This window comes from Excalfactoria chinensis, chromosome 1, assembly GCF_039878825.1.
Source record: "Excalfactoria chinensis isolate bCotChi1 chromosome 1, bCotChi1.hap2, whole genome shotgun sequence".
NCBI lineage: Eukaryota > Metazoa > Chordata > Aves > Galliformes > Phasianidae > Excalfactoria > Excalfactoria chinensis.
Window position 1 is genome coordinate 42,922,970 of NC_092825.1, and position 19,380 is coordinate 42,942,349.

Consider the following 19,380-nt stretch of genomic DNA (forward strand, 5'->3'; position numbering starts at 1 on the left):
TCCAATTCCTCTTTCATCCCAAGAAAGTACAACCTCTCTGTGTCACAGCTTTGTAACTTTGGGCTCTTGCACACACACAGAGTTTCAAATAAATGCAAAAATAACAGAAGCAAGTGCTCTCCAAATGGAAGGTTGATAAAAAAGAGCTAGTCAAAGCAGTTTTAGTTGGTAACATGAGGGCAATCTCAGTAATTTCAAGGACAAGTGAAAAATGTGTCACAAATGGCACACAGCGTGATGGAAAGTTACAGGTTTTCCCTCATGCACCACCATGTATTTCATAGGAGTTACTTTTAATCTACCATTTAATCAGCTCCTCAATCAGAAGAGGCTAATTTCTTCCATAAAAAAATATGTGCTTCAGGATGATCATCTTTTCACAAGATCCAATTAACCTTTCTACATTACTTTTTACATTACAAATACCTTCGTGTATTTGTGCAAAACCTAGTGACCAAGGCACCTAAGCAGGACGGAGCTGCTCACATAACAGTGCAGAACCACACATTAAACAGTGAAATGCATCTTTGTTCAAAAGAATCATGATAAACATTTATAAAAATTTGTTGGGAAATGCATCAATACTTCTTTCAAGCCTGTTATAAATAACTACTATCCAGACACAACTGAGCTGCTTCCTCCGGCTGCTCTGACAAGGCTAACCTCGGTTTGCCCCCCAGCTAGAGATACTGCTATCTCTCAGCAGACATCCTAATGTCAGTATTTACAAGGTCACAAAGAAAGCAGCAGTCCACCCCTGCTCAGCTGTGCTAAATAAAAGAGAAAACACGTCTTTCTTCATTGATATCAGTGCTGTCACAAGTGACAGACTGTATCAAACTCCAAACACAGTGAAAACAACAAACCCCAAAACCAGGTCTTTGTCAGAGGCAGCTCACTGAAGGTAGACCAGAACCACCCCAGTTCAGCGGCTGTTACATGGAAAATGTATTTACGGACAAGCTTCATTCCTGTTCTTCTTGTCATTTCTGTGATTTCATGTCCCATTCAGCACCCAACCCTACTCCATTTCTTGCCTGAGTTAAGCTGTTATTTCAGCTAGATGACCAGAGTGACGCCTTACAATTTTTATCAGTTAACAGAAATGTCAAAGCATATTGTTATGCTTCATATCCTGTCCAGCTAATGCCCTCACACAGAATATCAGTAACTCTGGAAGGAAAAAAAACAACACAGAAAAGCAAAGCCTAGCATGAACTGAAGTGAATTTTAATTCCTTTTCATCACAAAGGAATGCAGTGAGAGGATAACATTTCAATTTACTTAAAAGTTTTTGAAGGTGCAGCAAAGCTGAAAAGGAAGAAAAATCAAAGCGTTTTGCTCAATCTGGCTATCAGTTTGCTCTCTTGAGGACAGCAGAATCCCTGCTAGCTGCACAGCCTTAAACCACAGCCTTAAATTGCTGAAATACCGGCCACATTTATTACAGTCTTTGCAATTCCGTCTATTACTTTACAACAGAGAATCTTCCTTACAGGTCAGAGTGGACTGTATTACAGACTACAAACTCACGTGGTATCTGTGAATCTGATTATGTACAGTGGATATCCTTTCTGCCAGCCCATTAAAAAAAAGGACTAAATATTCAAAATCGGTTTTTAAATGTGAACAAAAACCATTTAGAACAAAGCCCACTTTATTTCTAAAAACCCATCTGTCAGTCTCTCTATCCTTCTGCAGTAACACTAACCAGGAGTAACTTCTCACTACATAAGTGTGGAACAAGCAGCTTGGGTAAAAAAAACCTTTTGAGCCCTGTTTGAAATCACATACTTTTAAAATCATTATGAATCCATGAGACTCACCTTGCTGAAAGAATGAAGGATCTCTCTACACTTTCTATGTTCAGTTCATTCTGATAAGCTTCCTGGGATGGCTTTTTAACCTTCAGTCAAGAGAAAAGAAATGCTTACATTCAAACTGACACAGTACTCTCATACTGCTTTATTTTTATTTATTGCAAAGTCTCATGTTTACCACAGAAGGAGCAGATCTCCCAGGGATCAGATTGTACAACATCCTTAGAGCCAAGGTGTAGTAAGATTACAGAGAGCCCACCATTTTATTCACTGTGGCAACGTAGAAAGACTGGATATTACAAGGGAATGAAGTTCAGGGGCTGTCAGACAGCTCCTGCTGTGCTTCAGTATTCCCTGGCCCAGCAACTTGTGAGCTTCTCCTGCAACAATGCAAAAAAGCACACTGCAGGACAACACACAAGCCAGGGGCGTGCTCTGCGTGGGCATCCATCTGATATCCCCATGCGCTGGATCTCTGGCGATTCTTCTGAGATACCGAGTTTCAACCACACAATATTTTAAAAGTTACAGGTGTTTCTGAGCCATGACAAGACATCTGCTGGCAGAAGAGAGGCTGCAGCTCTGCCTTTGAAAGCTCAGGCCTAGAAGCCAGATTCTAGCTGGACTTGGTGCTCATCTCTGACAGAACCAGAGACGAGATACTTGGTTCCTGAGGCGATGGCTTGCTGTTCTCACTGTCGAGCCAGAGATCGTATCAATACATGGCACACATGCTCCTTGCTACTGCCTACAGGGGTTCAGGGCTTATCTTTGATGCTTTTCACAAAGGCTCAGAATCAAAAGCCGTATCTTCTCTTCCTGTTAGCAGGTCTTTATAAGCCATGGAATTTTGACCACCAGAACGTTGCTCAGGCAAAGGTACCTGATCTCTGGGTGTCATCAAGAAAAAGCATTCGCAAAGCAAAAGATGGACAGTTTAAACAGAATATAATACGCAGACTACTTCTCAGTAGGCTAGCACTGGACAAAATACAGGTAAGATGATCCTGTGACAACAGTTACTTAGGAAAACATAAGACAGTACTCTAACAGTATTATGCAAGAAACTTTATGCCTGTAGAACTGCTCTGCAACATGAGCATCTTTAACATCTCTTTCCAGCAATAAATACAGCTGCCTTCTGAAAATTTGAAGACCTAAGTTTCAACGCATTTAGAGAAAGACTTATTTTAGCAAATGACTCACCTTCATTCCAGCCAATGACAGCATGTTGTTGAGTTTGTACATCCCTGACTGAACCGGAGTAGTATACAACAGGGCATCGTTAAACTATAAAGTAAAAGCAATATTTATTAATGACTGAAGATTGTTTAGATACTGTTAATTTCAGATGCATTTTACAGAAAGTAAAAAGCACTACATTCGGCTGTCCAAGAGGGCATCTTCTACATCTTATTTTATATATTATATCTTCTACATCTACATCTTATACTTAGACCCCAAGAAACATTTTCTTGCATAAATTCAGATAACAATAGGTGTCTATTTATATCCTTCCTTGTGTAAATATACATTTGGCAATGAGTAAACAGTGCACAGATGTCAAAGAACATGATGTTAAAAAGAACAAAAATGCTTCTCATGTACACAACTATATTGCATAACAAACTACTTCAGAGGGATAATAGAATTAACCCTTGAAACAATGTGAAACATTTCAGAAACTAGAAGATGGCAGAATTAAGATTACCAATTTGTGGTCATATAGACAAGTTTGTCCCTATGAATTTTGTTGATGTTCTACCAGGCTTAGCTCCATTTGATACACCTTCTGCTCAGCTGTTAAATGTTTTATTTCCTGTGCTGTTCAGCACATGGGTCCAGGCTTTATTTACTAAACATAAACACAGATCAGGAGACTGAACTGCCTCAGGAGTTTTTGCTCTGAGGCTCTTTGCAACATAACCAAAGGTTTCAAGAGCCTACACAACACGATCAATTAAAATCACTGCCCACTATATCAGTCCTCTGCATGCTACAAAGTCATCTCCAGAGAACACGATAGGCACTTCCAAGCTTAGAATGCAAAGTTCATGACCATCTAGGGAAATATTTGTTCTGCAGTAAGCGAAAACCAGATTTCAGGCAAGACCTTGCGCCAATAAAGTCACAAACTACGCACACAACTGTTGTTTTACTTTCTAAATAGAGGAGAGAAACAACAGATTCAAGTGGAAACAGAAACTTCAGAGATGCACAGAAGTTCTAAAACAAAACAACAGCAGGACAGGAAGAGAAGCCAGCGCTCCACTTGGGAGGCAAGAGGCGAGGAGGAGGGAGGGAATGGTGCAATAGCAGCATCTGAGCTGTAGGTTTTACAATCTGGTACAAGTGGGACGGAGTAATTGTTTTAGTGTTTCAGATAATGTCTTCCCATAACACTGCTCAAATTTTAAACAAGCACTGTTCAAAACAGTACATTTATTGAGAAATGGTTTTCTATTAAAATGTTACTGCATGTGCAGCAGATAACCTCTCTAAAGTAGACTGAGTGAGTGTAACAGCAACAAAACGGTCATTTCTTCCCCTCCCTGAAGTTACTACTTCTTCACATTCGTGGTGCAGCATTTCCGCCACTCAGAATTACAGTGGCGTTAGGCACACAGCAGTATGCACACCACCTTACCAGAAAAAACATCCGTGGCTGCATGACCTTCCGAGAGAGCTTCATCAGCGTTCCTTCTTTCAGAAATATCTAGCAAATTAAACAAACAATTCAAAACTCAGTTATTCAAGGCATAAGATGTATAAATGAGCTGATACATTCCTTTTTTCTTTCTTTTTTTTCCTCTTTTCTTCCTTTTTTTGTTTTTCATCATTACACCTGAAACGCTGTGGAAGTTTTGCAATTCATGGTTTCCCTCCTCAAAAAGGCTGTTCATTTGTAAATCCCCCTAAAAGCTGAAGGGATTGAGTGGTTGCATTGATTTTCCATGCTTCATTTGAAACTATGACAAATAAAATGTTAAGATTGAGGAACAAATACTGCCTGTAAGATCAGACAGAATCATATTCTAAAAATTACAAGTTTTCATCAGATAAATGTTTAAGAAAGATATGATAATTATACATATGAGGAGGTAGAATTCACTTGACTATCAGCATCAACTAATTAAGTGATGGATCATTTGTCTTCTCCATACGTGGCAGCTTCAGTACTGTGCTTGCCTATCACCCATGCTACACCTTCGTTAGGATCATTTCAATGTCAGATGGAGGACCTACCCTTCCTGGCTGTACAATCTCATGATGTCCATTTAGACTGTACTGAATCTGCATGAGTTTCTGAAAGTTATCCTACAGGGGAAAAAAAGGCAAAAGGGTAAGTAATTGCCCCTGCACATGTAACTTTTTCTTTTTTTCTTTTTGAATAATAGAAAAGGCTTTAATCAGCCAACTTCCTAAGTCAAAATACTTACTCCCTGCTTCATGATGTCATTGGCATGGTTCGCAACTTCTATGACAACAGCTAGAGCATCTGAAGAGCAAAGAAACAATGATTTATATAGACCAGTTAGAACTGATGTTATGGAAAACCCAGGAAAAAACATAGACTCATAGAATCATTAAGGTCAGAAAAAATCTCTGAGATTATCTAGTCCAACTGTCAATCCATTATCACTACACCCACAGATCTTGTACTTAAAATATACTCCCCTTCTACACTGTGGCAAGACTCAAGGACCTGACTGAACAGTCACTGCATTCAAGAGCGCTTCCCATGGATCCCAGAGGCTCTGGATCACGGTTTCACAGGTGTGTCCTATCAAATCATCACTTCAACTAACAAGTCACAACATCAATCATTTCCTATAGCTAATAAAAGCTGTTTACAAGCGAAACTAATTTTTAGTTTCTCACACAAAGGAGCGCTTTAATTTCAATGTCTCTACTTAGAGCAGAAACATTAACAACACTTTAACTGAGACCAGAGAGAGGTTACTTAAGCTTTTTCCATTTTACAAAACTGCCCCCAGTGCCAGTCATGGGAGGCAATCTAGAAAAATTATCTAATTCTTGTGATTTCTTTCTTCTGCCTTTAGTTTTGTGGTACTTTTGAGGTAACAGCATAAAGTTCAAGCTTCTAAATTTCAGACTGGAAGAAAACAAAAATCTCTGAAATAGAAGAGTTACGAAGATGAGAGAGATTTTATTATGTACTGATATTTAATAACTAGCAACTCTGCTGAAATACGCACTTAGGTGTAACTGCAAAAAGGGGTTATATAACAGGATTATGTAAGTCATTGAACAGCAACTCTGTGTATTACACAGAACCCACGTAAGGATCTTATCCCAAAACCTGTAATTGATTTATGTAGGAAAGATAAACCTCATTTAACTGAAAGCTAGCACAACTGCACCGATAAAATGTCATTTAGCGCTGAGTAACAGTTAAACACTGCAAATAAGTAAATGCAGTTAAGAATTCCGAATAAAGATTGCTTAAAAGTACCCAGAGAAGCCTACCTTCCCAGTTAAAACCAAAGCCTTGAGTTGTTGCAGGTGTTTTGTTTTTTACAATATCACTACAGTATTAGCACGTTAGTCTATGTTTACTTCCATATTGATGAGTTCACATTCAGAAAGCAAGCACATTAAAAGATACAGATTTCTGAACCAAAGGGTTCAGAAGGTTATGAAGCCAAACTAAAGCAAAGTACGAATATGAACAAAAATGTCATCCTAAGGCGATCCAAGGAGAATTTTATTGAAGAGTTTCATTAAATAAAGCAATGAGAATACAGCAGTCTGTGAAAATGCACAGAACAAGCATTTGATACAAATTTCAGTGTAGATATAAACGACTTGATGTTAACTGAGCCTGCTGAAAAACAGCCAGTAGTCTCCTACTAGGAGATTCTGGAGCCAAAACACTCTCTAGCTCCCCTTAGCTTGCAAGAAAATAAAGCTAAGGGAAATTCAGCTAAATCCACAAAGTAAGGAAAGAGTACCTGACTTTTTTGTTGTTGTTGTTGTTATGCTTTCCTTCATCTATCTGCTATTCTATCAAAAACTTTAACTTGTACTCACTGACTTAAAAAAAAAAAAAAAAACCTGAAGAATGTCACAGAAAATTGTCTGGTTATTGTAGAGAAACTTCCAAGATCTCAGGGCTACTTACAGAGCCAAGACTCCAAACAAATCTAAACAGCAAAACAAAACCCCCTATAGCATCAGAAAGTCCCCAGACAAACTGCCTTTTGGAAGGGAAGAACATTGCATTTCCTATATCACTTAGCTGGAGTAATGTATTCAAACAAAGGTCATCAGGAAGAATTGTGTTGTTTTTTCCAAAAATGCTAATCGTATCCAAACCTTTGTCTGAGTAAGGATCAGGTTTTCTTTTCTTAATCATTGTCAAAGACTGACTCTCAAACATGTCTAACACATAATATTATCACTGTTAGAACTAAGTTTCTGCTTTTATCTTTAGCGTGTGCAGTGAGACAAAAATACTGTGGAGTGCACCACTATTAAAAAAAACCACAAGAAACACAGAAGCTGGAGAAATCACAGGAAAATATTACATAAAACACACTTCTTTTAAATTGTAGACTTTTAAAACGCTCAGTTGCTTACCACAACAGTGCAAACAGCAGCTTGTTCACAACCATAAGAAGTGCAAGACAAACTTTTCTGACTCTGAAAGAGTCATTTAAAATATTTTTGGGATTATATTTTCAGCACAGTCAAATAAACCAACATATCTAAATGTCCTAAGAATGAAAAATATTCATAGATTTTCTGGCACTATATCAAGAGACATAGCTGTAAGAAAGTGAACTTGGCTCAGCACATCCAAGGCACTCATTTAGTGCATTCCCACCAGCTACATCTGTGCAGCCCTTCTGAAGATATAGGCTTACACAAATGCCATCAAAGAGAACAAAATAAATGACGTGGGCTCATGCAAACGGGATGGAAACACTGGCTAGTAACGCTCCTAGTACCGCTGAGCACCAGAGGCACTAAGTGTGTGTAGAACACAGAACCAAACAGAAAACATTTCTACTTACATTAGCTTAGCATTTTGCGTGCATTTAAAATTTAGAAACTTTATTGTGTTTACATAGGCTGCTGTTTCTTAAGAACAAAGAGACATTTACCTTGAGTATCCCTATAATCTGCAGATTCTTCTAAAAGGTTCTTCAAATAATCTGTATAAAGAAGAAATAACAGAGGTGTTTTTGTTAAAGAAATAAACAGCATCAGAAAGCATTAAAACCCAAAATTTTCCTAGCAATCTGCTTTTCAAGCACGTCTATGCCACACTGGCTTTTAAATTTGTTCAGGTAACATAAGGAAAATCAGAATTTCCACAATGAAAGTATATAATAATATTTTGCTAAGGGAAGAGGAAAAAAGCAAAGGGAAGTGATATGTTGCAAGTATTATTCTGGAACAAAACAAGCAGGTGGAAGACAAGTACATACTCGCCATCATTTACATTTAAGATGACACAAGAAAGTTTGAAGATTATAGATAATTATCTGAGCCTTAACTTGTCTACAGGAGATGAGAAAGAAGTAACCCAATACAGCAAATCGGATTGTGATGAATATTTTTCAGTTAAAAATTGCAAGCTTATTAACTATTATTATAAATTATGAGGCAGCTCAGACGTTCGTGTAGGAATTGTTGGTTTTCAAATGCAAATTTAGTTCTTCAACCACGAGATGGCACTCTCAGTACACTCAAAACTTGGTGTTTTTTTCATTTATTTTACTCGGATAAAATTAACTCCAAATGTTTAACTATAGGAGAAAAGATCCTTCCTGAGATTCCATTCCCTGGTCTTGTGTCCAGTTCACCAAAAAGTATGATATCCCATCAAAGACAACTATACGGCCTCAGTACAGCTCCGAACTATTTACATTTGAAAGAAACACAACTTTCTGAGGAACTTCCAAGGGAATACTGCTGTTAGGTTGATAATATCAACAAATACTAATTCATAATTGTCTTTTCAATGAGGTACTCATATTCCGGCTGAATTAGAGAAAATTCATTGTATATGATCTAGGAAATGTTTGATTTCAGCTAAGCAGTTGTACATGTTTCATGTAGGAGTGAAAGAATTCAGCTCCCAGATGTTTGCCCTGCCCAGATTCATCCTTTCACTCAAGAAGGATCGAGAGCCAATTGTTCCTGCCTTCACAGGACGCCTTGCTTCGTGCATGCCCCTTAGAGAGCACTCAAGAATATTGTAATGGTTTCCTTATGCAAAATAAGGGAATTATGAAATGTGTTTCAGCAGTCGAACACCACAAAGAGTGAGAAATCTTGTCAGTTAATGAAAGCCTTGAGAAAAACAAAACTACAGGAAGAGAAATATTTGGCACTGAAGCTCTATTCTTTGGCAAAGACCTAAGGGAAGATCCAAGAGAAGCATGAAGAGCAGGTTGGGATGAAGGAGCAGGGCTTTGCTGGGGGCAGCTGCGGGTGAGCTGGGGGTGGGAGCGCTGGGAGGTCTGGCTGGGCCTGGGAACACCCACAGCCTGCTGCCCCACTACAGGTTCTGGCTGATCCTTATCAGAGAATGGCCAACGCCTCATTTTAACATGAGCCTGACGTGGTACCAAACTTTTCCAGCTCCATAACACTGCATCGTTCACACGTCTCCACATCTTTGGCTGTAGTAGCTACAAGTGCAGTATTTAGGTGCACACGTTGAAATGATTTCATCAACAAGACAAAATGAATTCACCTTGTCTCAGCTTGGGTTGTGTTTGTAAGAAACTGGCATAAGATTAAAATCAACAGGAGGTATTTTACAAGGAACTGAGGGGAGTTCACATGGTTTTTAACTTAGACAACAGCTGATCTCCCCTGCCTCAGTGTCATTAAGTAGGAGCTGCACATTATCGCCCAGGCTGAGTGAGCATCATGGGCACCTTCCATAAAGAAAACAGGTTAAAGTTTTATTGCAATTCAGCCTCCACCAGAGCCAGAACAAAGGACTCCAGCAGACACCTCCCAACATAAAAGTGTGAGTCCCTACAGCTTATACAGGAACTGAAGCTTCTTAAAGCTGCCAGCCAGAGTCACTTCTCTGCAGACTGGGAACAAGAGGTCAGGTGGATATAATTCACTAATCTGCAAATGCTCCACTGGCACTTTCTAGTACATGGAAACATCCAATTTAATATTCAAAGTAACTGCACTGGAAACTTAAAACCAGAGACCCAACATGGGGGCTAATTCTTCTTGGCACATTCATGCCTTATGACACGTCCCCACAAAGAACAATACTTCACCTCATCCCGTTTGCGGGGCTTTGTTTTGGATTCAAAGCATGTATTAGCGCTTTAAGTCATATCCACGGATAACAGAGGGAACATTAAAGAGAGATTTTAACATAACTGCAACCATTTAAGATTCTGTATTTAAGAAGGAAGGTAGCTCTTGCACTGCAAGACAGAAACAGCCAAAAAAACTTCCGGCTGTAAAATCCTGGAAGTGGTAAATATGTAGTTTTGATCTCTTTATGTGTATCTGGCAGGTGAACAGCTAAAACTCAGCTTCAGAGAAGCAACTGACGGACTATTTGTGAAGTTTCTTCTGCGCATACACACTGGAAATCCTGTGCTTGCAACAACTGTCTGGAGGTACTGCCTCACACTGCAGAGTGTTTCGCAGACATGAACAGCATTACAGCAACCGTTTAGTAAAAACATTCCTAGTTAAAATAAATACAGAAGTCAAGTACTAAGGTGGAATGGTATCTGTGGTCTATGCCAATTTTTTCCCCTTTGAGATGTACTTCAGTCGTTCAGACATTTCACTCAGAGTTGTTCTACACGAGAGAGCGGCTTCTGGGAGAAAACATGAAACACATCTATATTACAGACAGCTTTCCACAACTGCTGAATAAAATATGGATCATATTAATAATATTAAAACTATCAAGAGTGTCAGACCCTCAGCACCGGGGCTTCCTTCTGTTGGTTTAAAGAGAAAGGAGATGATCAGTGTGCCCAGGACAAATCTCACACCAAGAATGGACCTGCTTTAGTATAACAGAGAACAGTACAAGAGATGTAACAATAAAACAGAAGCTGAGACTATGCAGGAAATTAAGTGGAAAGATTTTTATTTTAAATTATAGAGTGCTGAAAAAACACTGTAGCATTGTAAATGGCACAGAGGTCTGACTAACAACCAAGCAAGGCGCAATCTCTGTTTCGCAACTGATAGCAACCTCACAGCTGCATGACAATGCAAGCTTCCCATTGATCACAACACAGCAAAGAGGCCGTCCTAGCAAAACAAATCTTATCAACACAACTCCATGAGAACAGAAAACCCATCCAAAATCCCTGGTTACCCAAATACTGCATTGCATGCAACAGAATAAACGATTTAATGTAAACAAGATGCATGCAGCATTAATTCACACAAGCCACTTCAAGGTGAATAAAAGAACCACACTACCAGATAAAGGCTTTTTAATAGAAAACACACTAATTTTTGTCTGGCCTCTTCCTCCTTATGTTCTGAAGGCAGAACTTAAACATGCCTTCAGAAAGCTAGACTTAAAAACTAAAATTCATAATTTAGCTAGATACCCCAAAACACAACAAAAATCGACACACAAGCACTGGTTTATGACAAAATGTTCTTATGCCTTCCGTCCACCTGACAGCAGCCAGTAATTCACTTTTCCTTCATGCTGGGGGCCAGTAGCTATCACTTCTACTCTGATAAAAATTATCTTCTGCTTCATTAACTACTTGTCTCAAATTGTCCAGTTTAATTACATTAAACTCAAAACATTCATTCGCAAAATGGAATTGGCCTCAAGTCTGGCAATTCTATTTCTGAGTTGCGAAAGAGAAGTGCGCTCAAAAGCAGAGTTTTCAGTCCCCCTCAGCCTCTATCACTAGACCTCAGACAAGGATAATAAGAGACACTATCTCTCTCTCTACATGCCTTACGTTGTAAAAAAGAGTAGAGAAGCTTATCATCCAACACTGAAGTGCTTGCTCGTATCATACAAGTCTTCTACTCAAACCAGATTTTCTGGAGGAGAGATTCACCTCACCTTCATTTCTTTCTGTTAAAAACACAAAGTCTCTAATTAACCTCCCCAGCAACCCAATTAATATTTGCTGTACAGAGCTCAGGGTTATGTGGGAAAGTGGAGATTTCCTTGCTAGGATGGAAAAGCTGTATAATTAAACAGAAATACAGCTGAGTTGTGCCTCTCCTTGCCTGGTTTATAAGTCCACCTGCTCCTCCTTTTGTTAGCACAAAAGCCACTACACTTCAAAGCACAGCAACAATCTTGTAGCAGCAGGTTACTAGTACAAAGCTGTCCCACCGACACAGAGCATCTAAATAGGAAGAAATCCCTGCTGACTCAGGCCTTGCAGCTTCATTTCCTGGATTTTTTCTCCTCTGCTCTAAGCCACTGCCCCCTCCTCAGCCACACACAGATGCCTGCTGTCTTTGTCTGGGGCTGCTGCTGCATCACTGCGACTTTAGCTCATTTTTGTTTTTGCTCATCTCCAACAGCAGAGCTGAATAGTTGGTATATCCTCCAAGGACTCTGTACAGGGATTACTCAATATTATACCGAGCTGCTAGAAGGTAACAAAGTGGAGAAGTCATCCACTGACATGCAGGAGAGTGAGAATCTCAGGGAACACAGAAGACAGTGTGAAATGGCATGAATAATTGAACACAGCAAAAACGAAGGAGATCCAAAACAAAAGCCCCCTGCCACAGCATAATTCATTTCTTAGTCTGATCTCTTTCATTCCTCCCACAGGACACGAGAAATTTATTTTTCTGAAGCAGTAACCAGCACTGCAACCCAATTCATGTAAATAGCACACCTATTTACAGATTTTTTTTAAAGCTGGGTGGCCACAGCCAGGTCAGCAGAACTGTAGACTTCCACATAACACAGGATGAGATTTTCAGGTCTTGTATAAAACAGCTGCTCCCTGCCACAATGACAATTAATAGGTATAAAGAACTCTCCTTCTACTTCATATCATAGTAGTAGTGTTTCTGTGCCATTCATCACCAACATCGCTCACTTTGCTATGTATATTGACAAAGGAATTGCTCCTCTGTTCTGCCTTTTTATTGGAAACCTTTGAACTTATCCAAGGCATCTCCACTCACTGAGGAATATATTAAAAGCCTACACAATGCCTTGCGCCAGTGTCCTTTTAAAATAAAGCAACCCCTCAAATGCCTTCTTGTGGTTTAATTTTATTAATTACAAGACACAAATACTTTCCCCCACAAAGTAGTTCATTTGATAAAGGCTTTTAATCCTTTTTTCCCCACCTATGACTTCCATGAGACAATTAAAAAGAAAACAGCCCATGTTAATAACTTACTGACTTCTCCTCAACACTGAAGTTTGTATCTCCCACAGCATCACTGGTCTAAGTACTTTCTGGGGAAATGCCAGCAAGCTGCTACAGAGCCAAAGGGTCATACAGCATTTTATTTTGCAGTTACTACATAAACAGAGGCTATTTTTAAATAGCTCATCAAGAAGCAACAGCTTTCAAAAACAATGCCTTAAGTATTTCCAAATCCTTACAGGAGCCACCCCACTCTTACAACAAACATCTCAAAATACTTCACAAAGGAGGCCTGTACCGCTACACTCCTTTTACAGAAGATGAAAGTACTGCATCAAGAAGACAACCCTCAAGGTCACCTAGACATGCCAGTGCCAAAGCCAAGTACAGAGCCCAGATTTTGTAGTCCTGTACCAGCTCATGCCCCTGCAACAAGTCTTGAGTGCTTAACAGTAACGTCTACCAAACCCAATCATCCTGCTTTTAACGGAGAATGGTTTTCAAAGACAAAACACCTGGACAGGAGAGAAATGGAGAACCTACTTGCAGGAAAAACTCACAATTGTACAGACAAATCTTTCAGTTCCTTCTCTTCGTTCTAATTTTCCATACCATTTTCCTTAAAAAACACACAAACAAACGAGCCCCAAAATTCAGAAGAGGAACTTTCCAACCCTCTAAGAAAATTACTGTCTTTTATTACCACAAAAACAAGCAACAAAAAAAAAAAAACAAACCACCAACAATTTCATGTTTTCCAAGTACTGCTGAATGTACCATCAGGGAGCACACCACAACGTTGGAAATACTAGTACTTGTGTATCTTGTTGCAGTCAGTATTACCAAAGAAAGCCTCTAAAGCCATACTGTATTTTCAAGAAAGCTTTATATAACTGAAATCAGATAAACATGCTTTGCAGATGGATACAACTGCCTGGAAACACATTTTCCGGAACACACGAAGACTGGTTTCTGAAGATTGTATTAAGAGCTTGACTATACCTGTCAAAAGGAGTCTGTACTGGGGAATCCTCTGAACTGGCTTGAGCAGATAGTGCTTGAGGGCCAGACTAGCACAGCGGGGGCTCATCTGAAAGAAACAGCCAACATAAGTGACAATTCTGTGGTAGGCAAGGGCTCTAGCAAAAGCAAACTGAACTACAAAGAGTTGCTGATAGTATCAGATAAGCTGATCTTAAAGGTATGACTTCTGTAGCATTACACTGCACCACAAAGCAAGTATTCCCCTGTGTGGAAGTTGTATGTAAAATTAATCCTGAGTTAAAAGACATCAGTTAGTGTTTGTACTCTCTGTGAATTCAAAAAAGGTTATTTTGCTTACAAAGGAGGGGTGTGAATCTCCCCAGAAATAAAGGAAAGGGCAGTTGCAAAGACTTGCTAATTCGTAAACACTGTAAATATCCATTAGGAAGAAGAGCAGAGAAGACAGCAGTATTCACAAGGAGTTTTAATTAATCCAAACAACTAAAGACAACACACAATTAAAAGACTCGTGCTTAAAAAAAAAATTACCCTGAGTTTGCCTTCAAAATAACATGTATCAGAAACACCGAGTCCTTGAAAAGACTTCTTACTGTACCTGCGGACTCTACCTCAAGCTCTTCCTTTGCCTACTCTAAGTAGCCTTTTCAATGATTTGTAAACTAACAGAACAGATTGCTCAAGGGGAAGCTTGCATCATAGGAGGTACATTCATAGGTTGTGTGGATCATGTTCTGAGGAAGCTCACAGCTCCTTTCTGATTTAAAGGGATTATGTAAAAATCTGGCATTGCTTTTAGTGACATGAATCAGCTTTCAACTGCCAGTTGCATGGGCTGGGTTTAAAAGCTTCTAGAAATACAGACTGTAAGAGTCATTTCTGTATGTTTTTAACTGAAAAGAAATACGATTCACATGAGTAAGCTACTACCCTGTAATGTGATGGAGAAATCAACCTGCTTAAAACAAGTCAGTTAATCATTGCATTATGGTCAAGAGACAAAACCTAAAAGAGCAACTGGTGATTTTGCTAGTATGCCTTCAACACAACTTGTAGCAAGTACTGAATTTTCTGAAAACCAAGGTCCTTTGGCAGCCAGCATCACTAGTAACTTTAGAAAGTTTGAATGTCTTTCCAATTCCACCCTATAAAGGCTCAAGCCAAGACCCAGCAGAAAAAAAGAAAAAAAATCAAATTAGAGGATGGTCTCTAAAGTCTAACATAAAAGTGACAAAGTAGGATATATATTAAAAAAGACTTTAAAAAGTACCTCAAAGTCTTTCACTACTGAGGCAAAACCTGCGTTCTTCTTACACTGTTCATCTAACAGCGTAATATTTTTATCAAATTCTTTGATGTAAGTTGAGTACATCTTTAAGTAGGGGCCCTTTTTCACAAATATGTCAGCAATTCTTTGATGTTCAAGCCTAGAAACAAGAATAGAACAATTAGTTCACAAAAAGGTATACATCCTAACCTTGCAGCAAGACACTGATTGTCTTCACAGTAAGATGTGACAGTTTATTTCTGAACAAAAAGCTTACAGTCCAGCAGACAGGCATTCAGCTCATAAGCTACTCTGAAAAGTCTTACCAGGTACACTTCTACACACTAATCTGGGAGTCAGATAGCAACCACTTGATTCACAGTCTGCTATAAATGATCTGGAGCCATTTGAACGCCTTAATACAAGCTGGACTTCCAAGGGAATGGATCTTCCAACTTTAAGATTCTGTCTGCATCCCACAATAGGAAGCTCAGCATTGCAGTCTTTGCCCAATTCAGTGCCTCCATCTGTACGCTTTCTTTGGCTGATTTAGGCAATAACTGAGAATGCACTTCAGCAGGACTGCCAGTCAGCACTGTCTGGTTAGGAGACCTCAACTACCTTTGGAAGGCAAACCAATCTTCAGGAGAGCCTTCTGTTCCTCTCATGAAGTCAGTCCATTTATCATGCCCGTGCACACGCAGAAACGAGAACTTTCAACTGAACCCTATGTTTTAAACAAAAAAGTGTGGCTGCTTAAAGCATGTGCTGACGTGCCTTCTGGATGTTCCTCAGCGCCAAATAAAACAGCTAAACGGAAAGGTACCCTTATACCTTCAAAGCCAATTCTGCCATTTATGAAGGTATGTGAAAAACAAAATAGAGCTGGACTGTGGTCATGTGGCATCTTTAAAGCCCCACAGACGAATTTTAACATCAAAGGAATGATGTTCCTTCACTGATAGTCACCAATGAGACAGTCGCTCCTCCAGCTCCCTCAGGAGGTCCCGGTTGAGCTCGTACAGCTGAGGTAGGTAGTACAGGATCTGATTCAGGATTCTGTCCTCAATCACCGGCTTCCCGAGCTGCCTAGAGGCGTGTGCCACCGCGTCCCGGAAATCCTGCCGGAGCACAAAGAGAAACCCTCACCATGAGCCAACAGCCTTCAAAGCACCAGTGCAGACAACAGTGTTTTTTCTGCAGACATTCCAGGCCCTGCTCCCTGTTACCAAAGAGAGGAGGGTGCCATCTGGGTTATGTTTCCCTGCAGCTTCAACTCGCTCCCTCGGGTCAGCCTTAATCCCTTCAGTCTGATGCTGGAGCTTGACTCTCTCGCTCCTGGACATACGCTATGGAAGTCATTCGTTATTTTTTAACACACCCTTAAGAAATGAGCTGATAATACACATGAGGAAACTAAAGTGAAAAAGTGCTTCTGTCTGCAAAGGTATTGGCAGCTTTGAGCATCTTCTTGCTAAGATTTGAGTCAAAAAGCAAAAATGTTATTATATCAGTCAATGCAATCTTAATATCATAATCTAAAACCTCTTTTCTTTTTGTTATTTGGAAGTTATTTACAAATGCCTTCTAGGAAGATGTGCTGCCTGGTTTAAAAATACCACGTCACAGAACTTTCTATATGTGGCAGCTCTTACAGGAAAAATCACACTAACAAAGAGCTATTTTAACAATGCATGGGAACTGTGAGATTTTAAATGTTGTCCATTATCAAAACAACATTGCTTCAAAACCATTTCCAGGGAGGAGGAAAACTGCATTAACTGCTGAAGGATCCTGGAGTGTTTTTATGCTTCAACCAGCTCTGAACAGGGCAGAGCTCAGTTTACTGCCCCTTATAAAATACTTAGAATTAAAATCTTGGCCCTGGACAAATCACTATGGCCCGGATTGTACCCATAATGAAATGTGGCATCCATTAGGGACGGTATTTTCCCCAATCACAGAAAATTTTCAAAAAAGGTTTAGGCATTCATGATTTTCACTCAAACAAGTAACCGAGAATATAACTTTAAAATGAGAAAAAAGAAAATCCGAATTATCTGTTTTATCATGTCTCACTTGAAGTTGGGCAACAGCATAAAACAGTCTGTAATAGCTCTTTTTAGTTTGCAATCTGCTGAAACCTGGTAATGCACACACAGTCTGTAGGTAACCCAAAAAAGAGCGACTAAATGGCACATTCCTACGTGCAGTGATGAGGCCTATTTTAAATACGCATGGGGTTCGCATTTGCCTTTGAAATTCTGTAGGGTCCTTTGGTTAAAATAATACTAAAAAAGGGAATTAGGCTCTCACACACACAAGTCTACTGCTCCAGGTCTTACTGGCTATCTCATTGGCCCAGCATCTGGCACTATTTAGGGTTTGTCAGACTCCAGTCTCAGCTTTCTCCTGGCCTCTCCTCATTACATCAGCAAGCTCCAGACAGCTTCTTGCTCTGTGACCCTGGGTCGTGAAGGCTGCGCCAGGGCACAGTTATGACAAGAAACTGAAAAGAGATACAGGGCGATGGCTGTGATGGGGAAGGCTGAGAACTAAATGCAAGGGAGTTAAAAAACAGATGGCGTTATTCATATGGAAATGCTCTGTTTTACATCCTCTGTGCAGACTAGTGACACATAGGTTAACTACCAGCTGCATCTTATGGGTTTTTCTGACCCTGGGGCATTGCTTAACACTGAAATGATACATGGAATTACAATGGCAAAAGCTCAAATGAGGCTTTCTGAAGAGCTTCATGCAAAATGCATCATCATATTATGATAATATTCCCCCCAAAAAATCCCACGCACACACAATATACTGTATATGCTCTGCCATGGGATGGGACAGGAATTTTCTCCACACACTATAAGCCTACTTGCATGATGGAAAGAAAAGCAGTTTTGTCTGTAACGAAATCAACAAGCCCAGCTTTCCCCTGGTCACACAATAAACGGTGAGCAGGGAGCCAGGTTTAAGCACCAGTAGATAAGACAGGAATGTCACTTGTAGTTAAGAGCATTTATTTAACTTCTAGATATCACATTCAAAGAGCCTGCAGGATGTTTTCCAAATGCAGGGGGTTTGGGTTTCTTTATTGGCTTGATCCAAAGTCCATCAGCCTCACTGGGCTTTGGATCGTGCTGTCAAAGACTGGGCCACGAGCACAGCCAACCAAAACTTTGTTCCTCACCCCTGCATCTCCCTCCACAACTGAGGAAAGGGAGGAAGCCCTGCAGAAAGGAAACAGAGGGAAGCAAGATAATGCGAAGCTTGCAAATGATGCAAACCAGACTGCCGAACAACAAAGGCGATAAACTTCAGCGCTTTTTTTTCCCCCCTTCTTTTTTAGAATTATCAAGTCTTCACTTCAGAGGCGGCGCAATGTATTTGTCACTGTAATCATATTAAGATTTATTTATAACCTGACAGTGGGTGTGAAGTAACTGTCATGCCAAGTTCATCTCGAGATAAACCTGGGAGGTGAAGGCAGAGAGCACATGCTTGAGGAGAGGGGGTAGGAAAGCCAAACAAATGGAGTGGGTCTCCAGCTAGCAGCGCTGCCATTCAAGTACTGCCTTCCCAGAAAGGAATGGCTTATCTAAAAGGACCAGAACCTACAGTGGGTCTGTTTTAATTACTAAATGTAAAACATGTATGCTCAAATAGTAAAATCTGAAATTTTACTCCAAATGCTGTTCAGTCAAGTTCTCTCTTCTTTTTGTTTTTTGTTTTAACATGGGAAAGTTCCTTTCTGACATACTATGGCTTCAGAATTGGAAATGACAGGAATAGCGATTTAACGCACCCAATTCCTTCTTAAACTAAATCCGTGCACCAGATTTATACACCCAGAATAAAAACAGAACCACTGCTGCAAATAATAGACACATTGCTCCGATATCTATAGATGCCTGCAAAAAGTGATTCATATTAC

General features: G+C 39.8%; 1 protein-coding gene across 4 annotated transcripts in view; it reads right to left on the minus strand.

The window, feature by feature from the left end:
- Positions 1–19,380, minus strand: part of FGD6 (FYVE, RhoGEF and PH domain containing 6) — a 66,929-nt gene that overhangs the window by 13,846 nt on the left and 33,703 nt on the right. For all 4 annotated transcript variants that reach the window (XR_011905830.1, XR_011905832.1, XM_072356573.1 and 1 more), the window contains exons 6-14: positions 16,410–16,561; positions 15,444–15,600; positions 14,174–14,261; positions 7,952–8,002; positions 5,261–5,319; positions 5,067–5,138; positions 4,468–4,536; positions 3,027–3,110; positions 1,827–1,906 (exon numbers count right to left, since the gene is read on the minus strand). Coding sequence is in view for 2 of the 4 variants with exons in the window: in XM_072356573.1 (XP_072212674.1) it covers positions 1,827–1,906; positions 3,027–3,110; positions 4,468–4,536; positions 5,067–5,138; positions 5,261–5,319; positions 7,952–8,002; positions 14,174–14,261; positions 15,444–15,600; positions 16,410–16,561 (812 nt within the window). In the remaining 2 variants the exon portion in view is untranslated. The remainder of the gene's footprint in view (positions 1–1,826; positions 1,907–3,026; positions 3,111–4,467; positions 4,537–5,066; positions 5,139–5,260; positions 5,320–7,951; positions 8,003–14,173; positions 14,262–15,443; positions 15,601–16,409; positions 16,562–19,380) is intronic.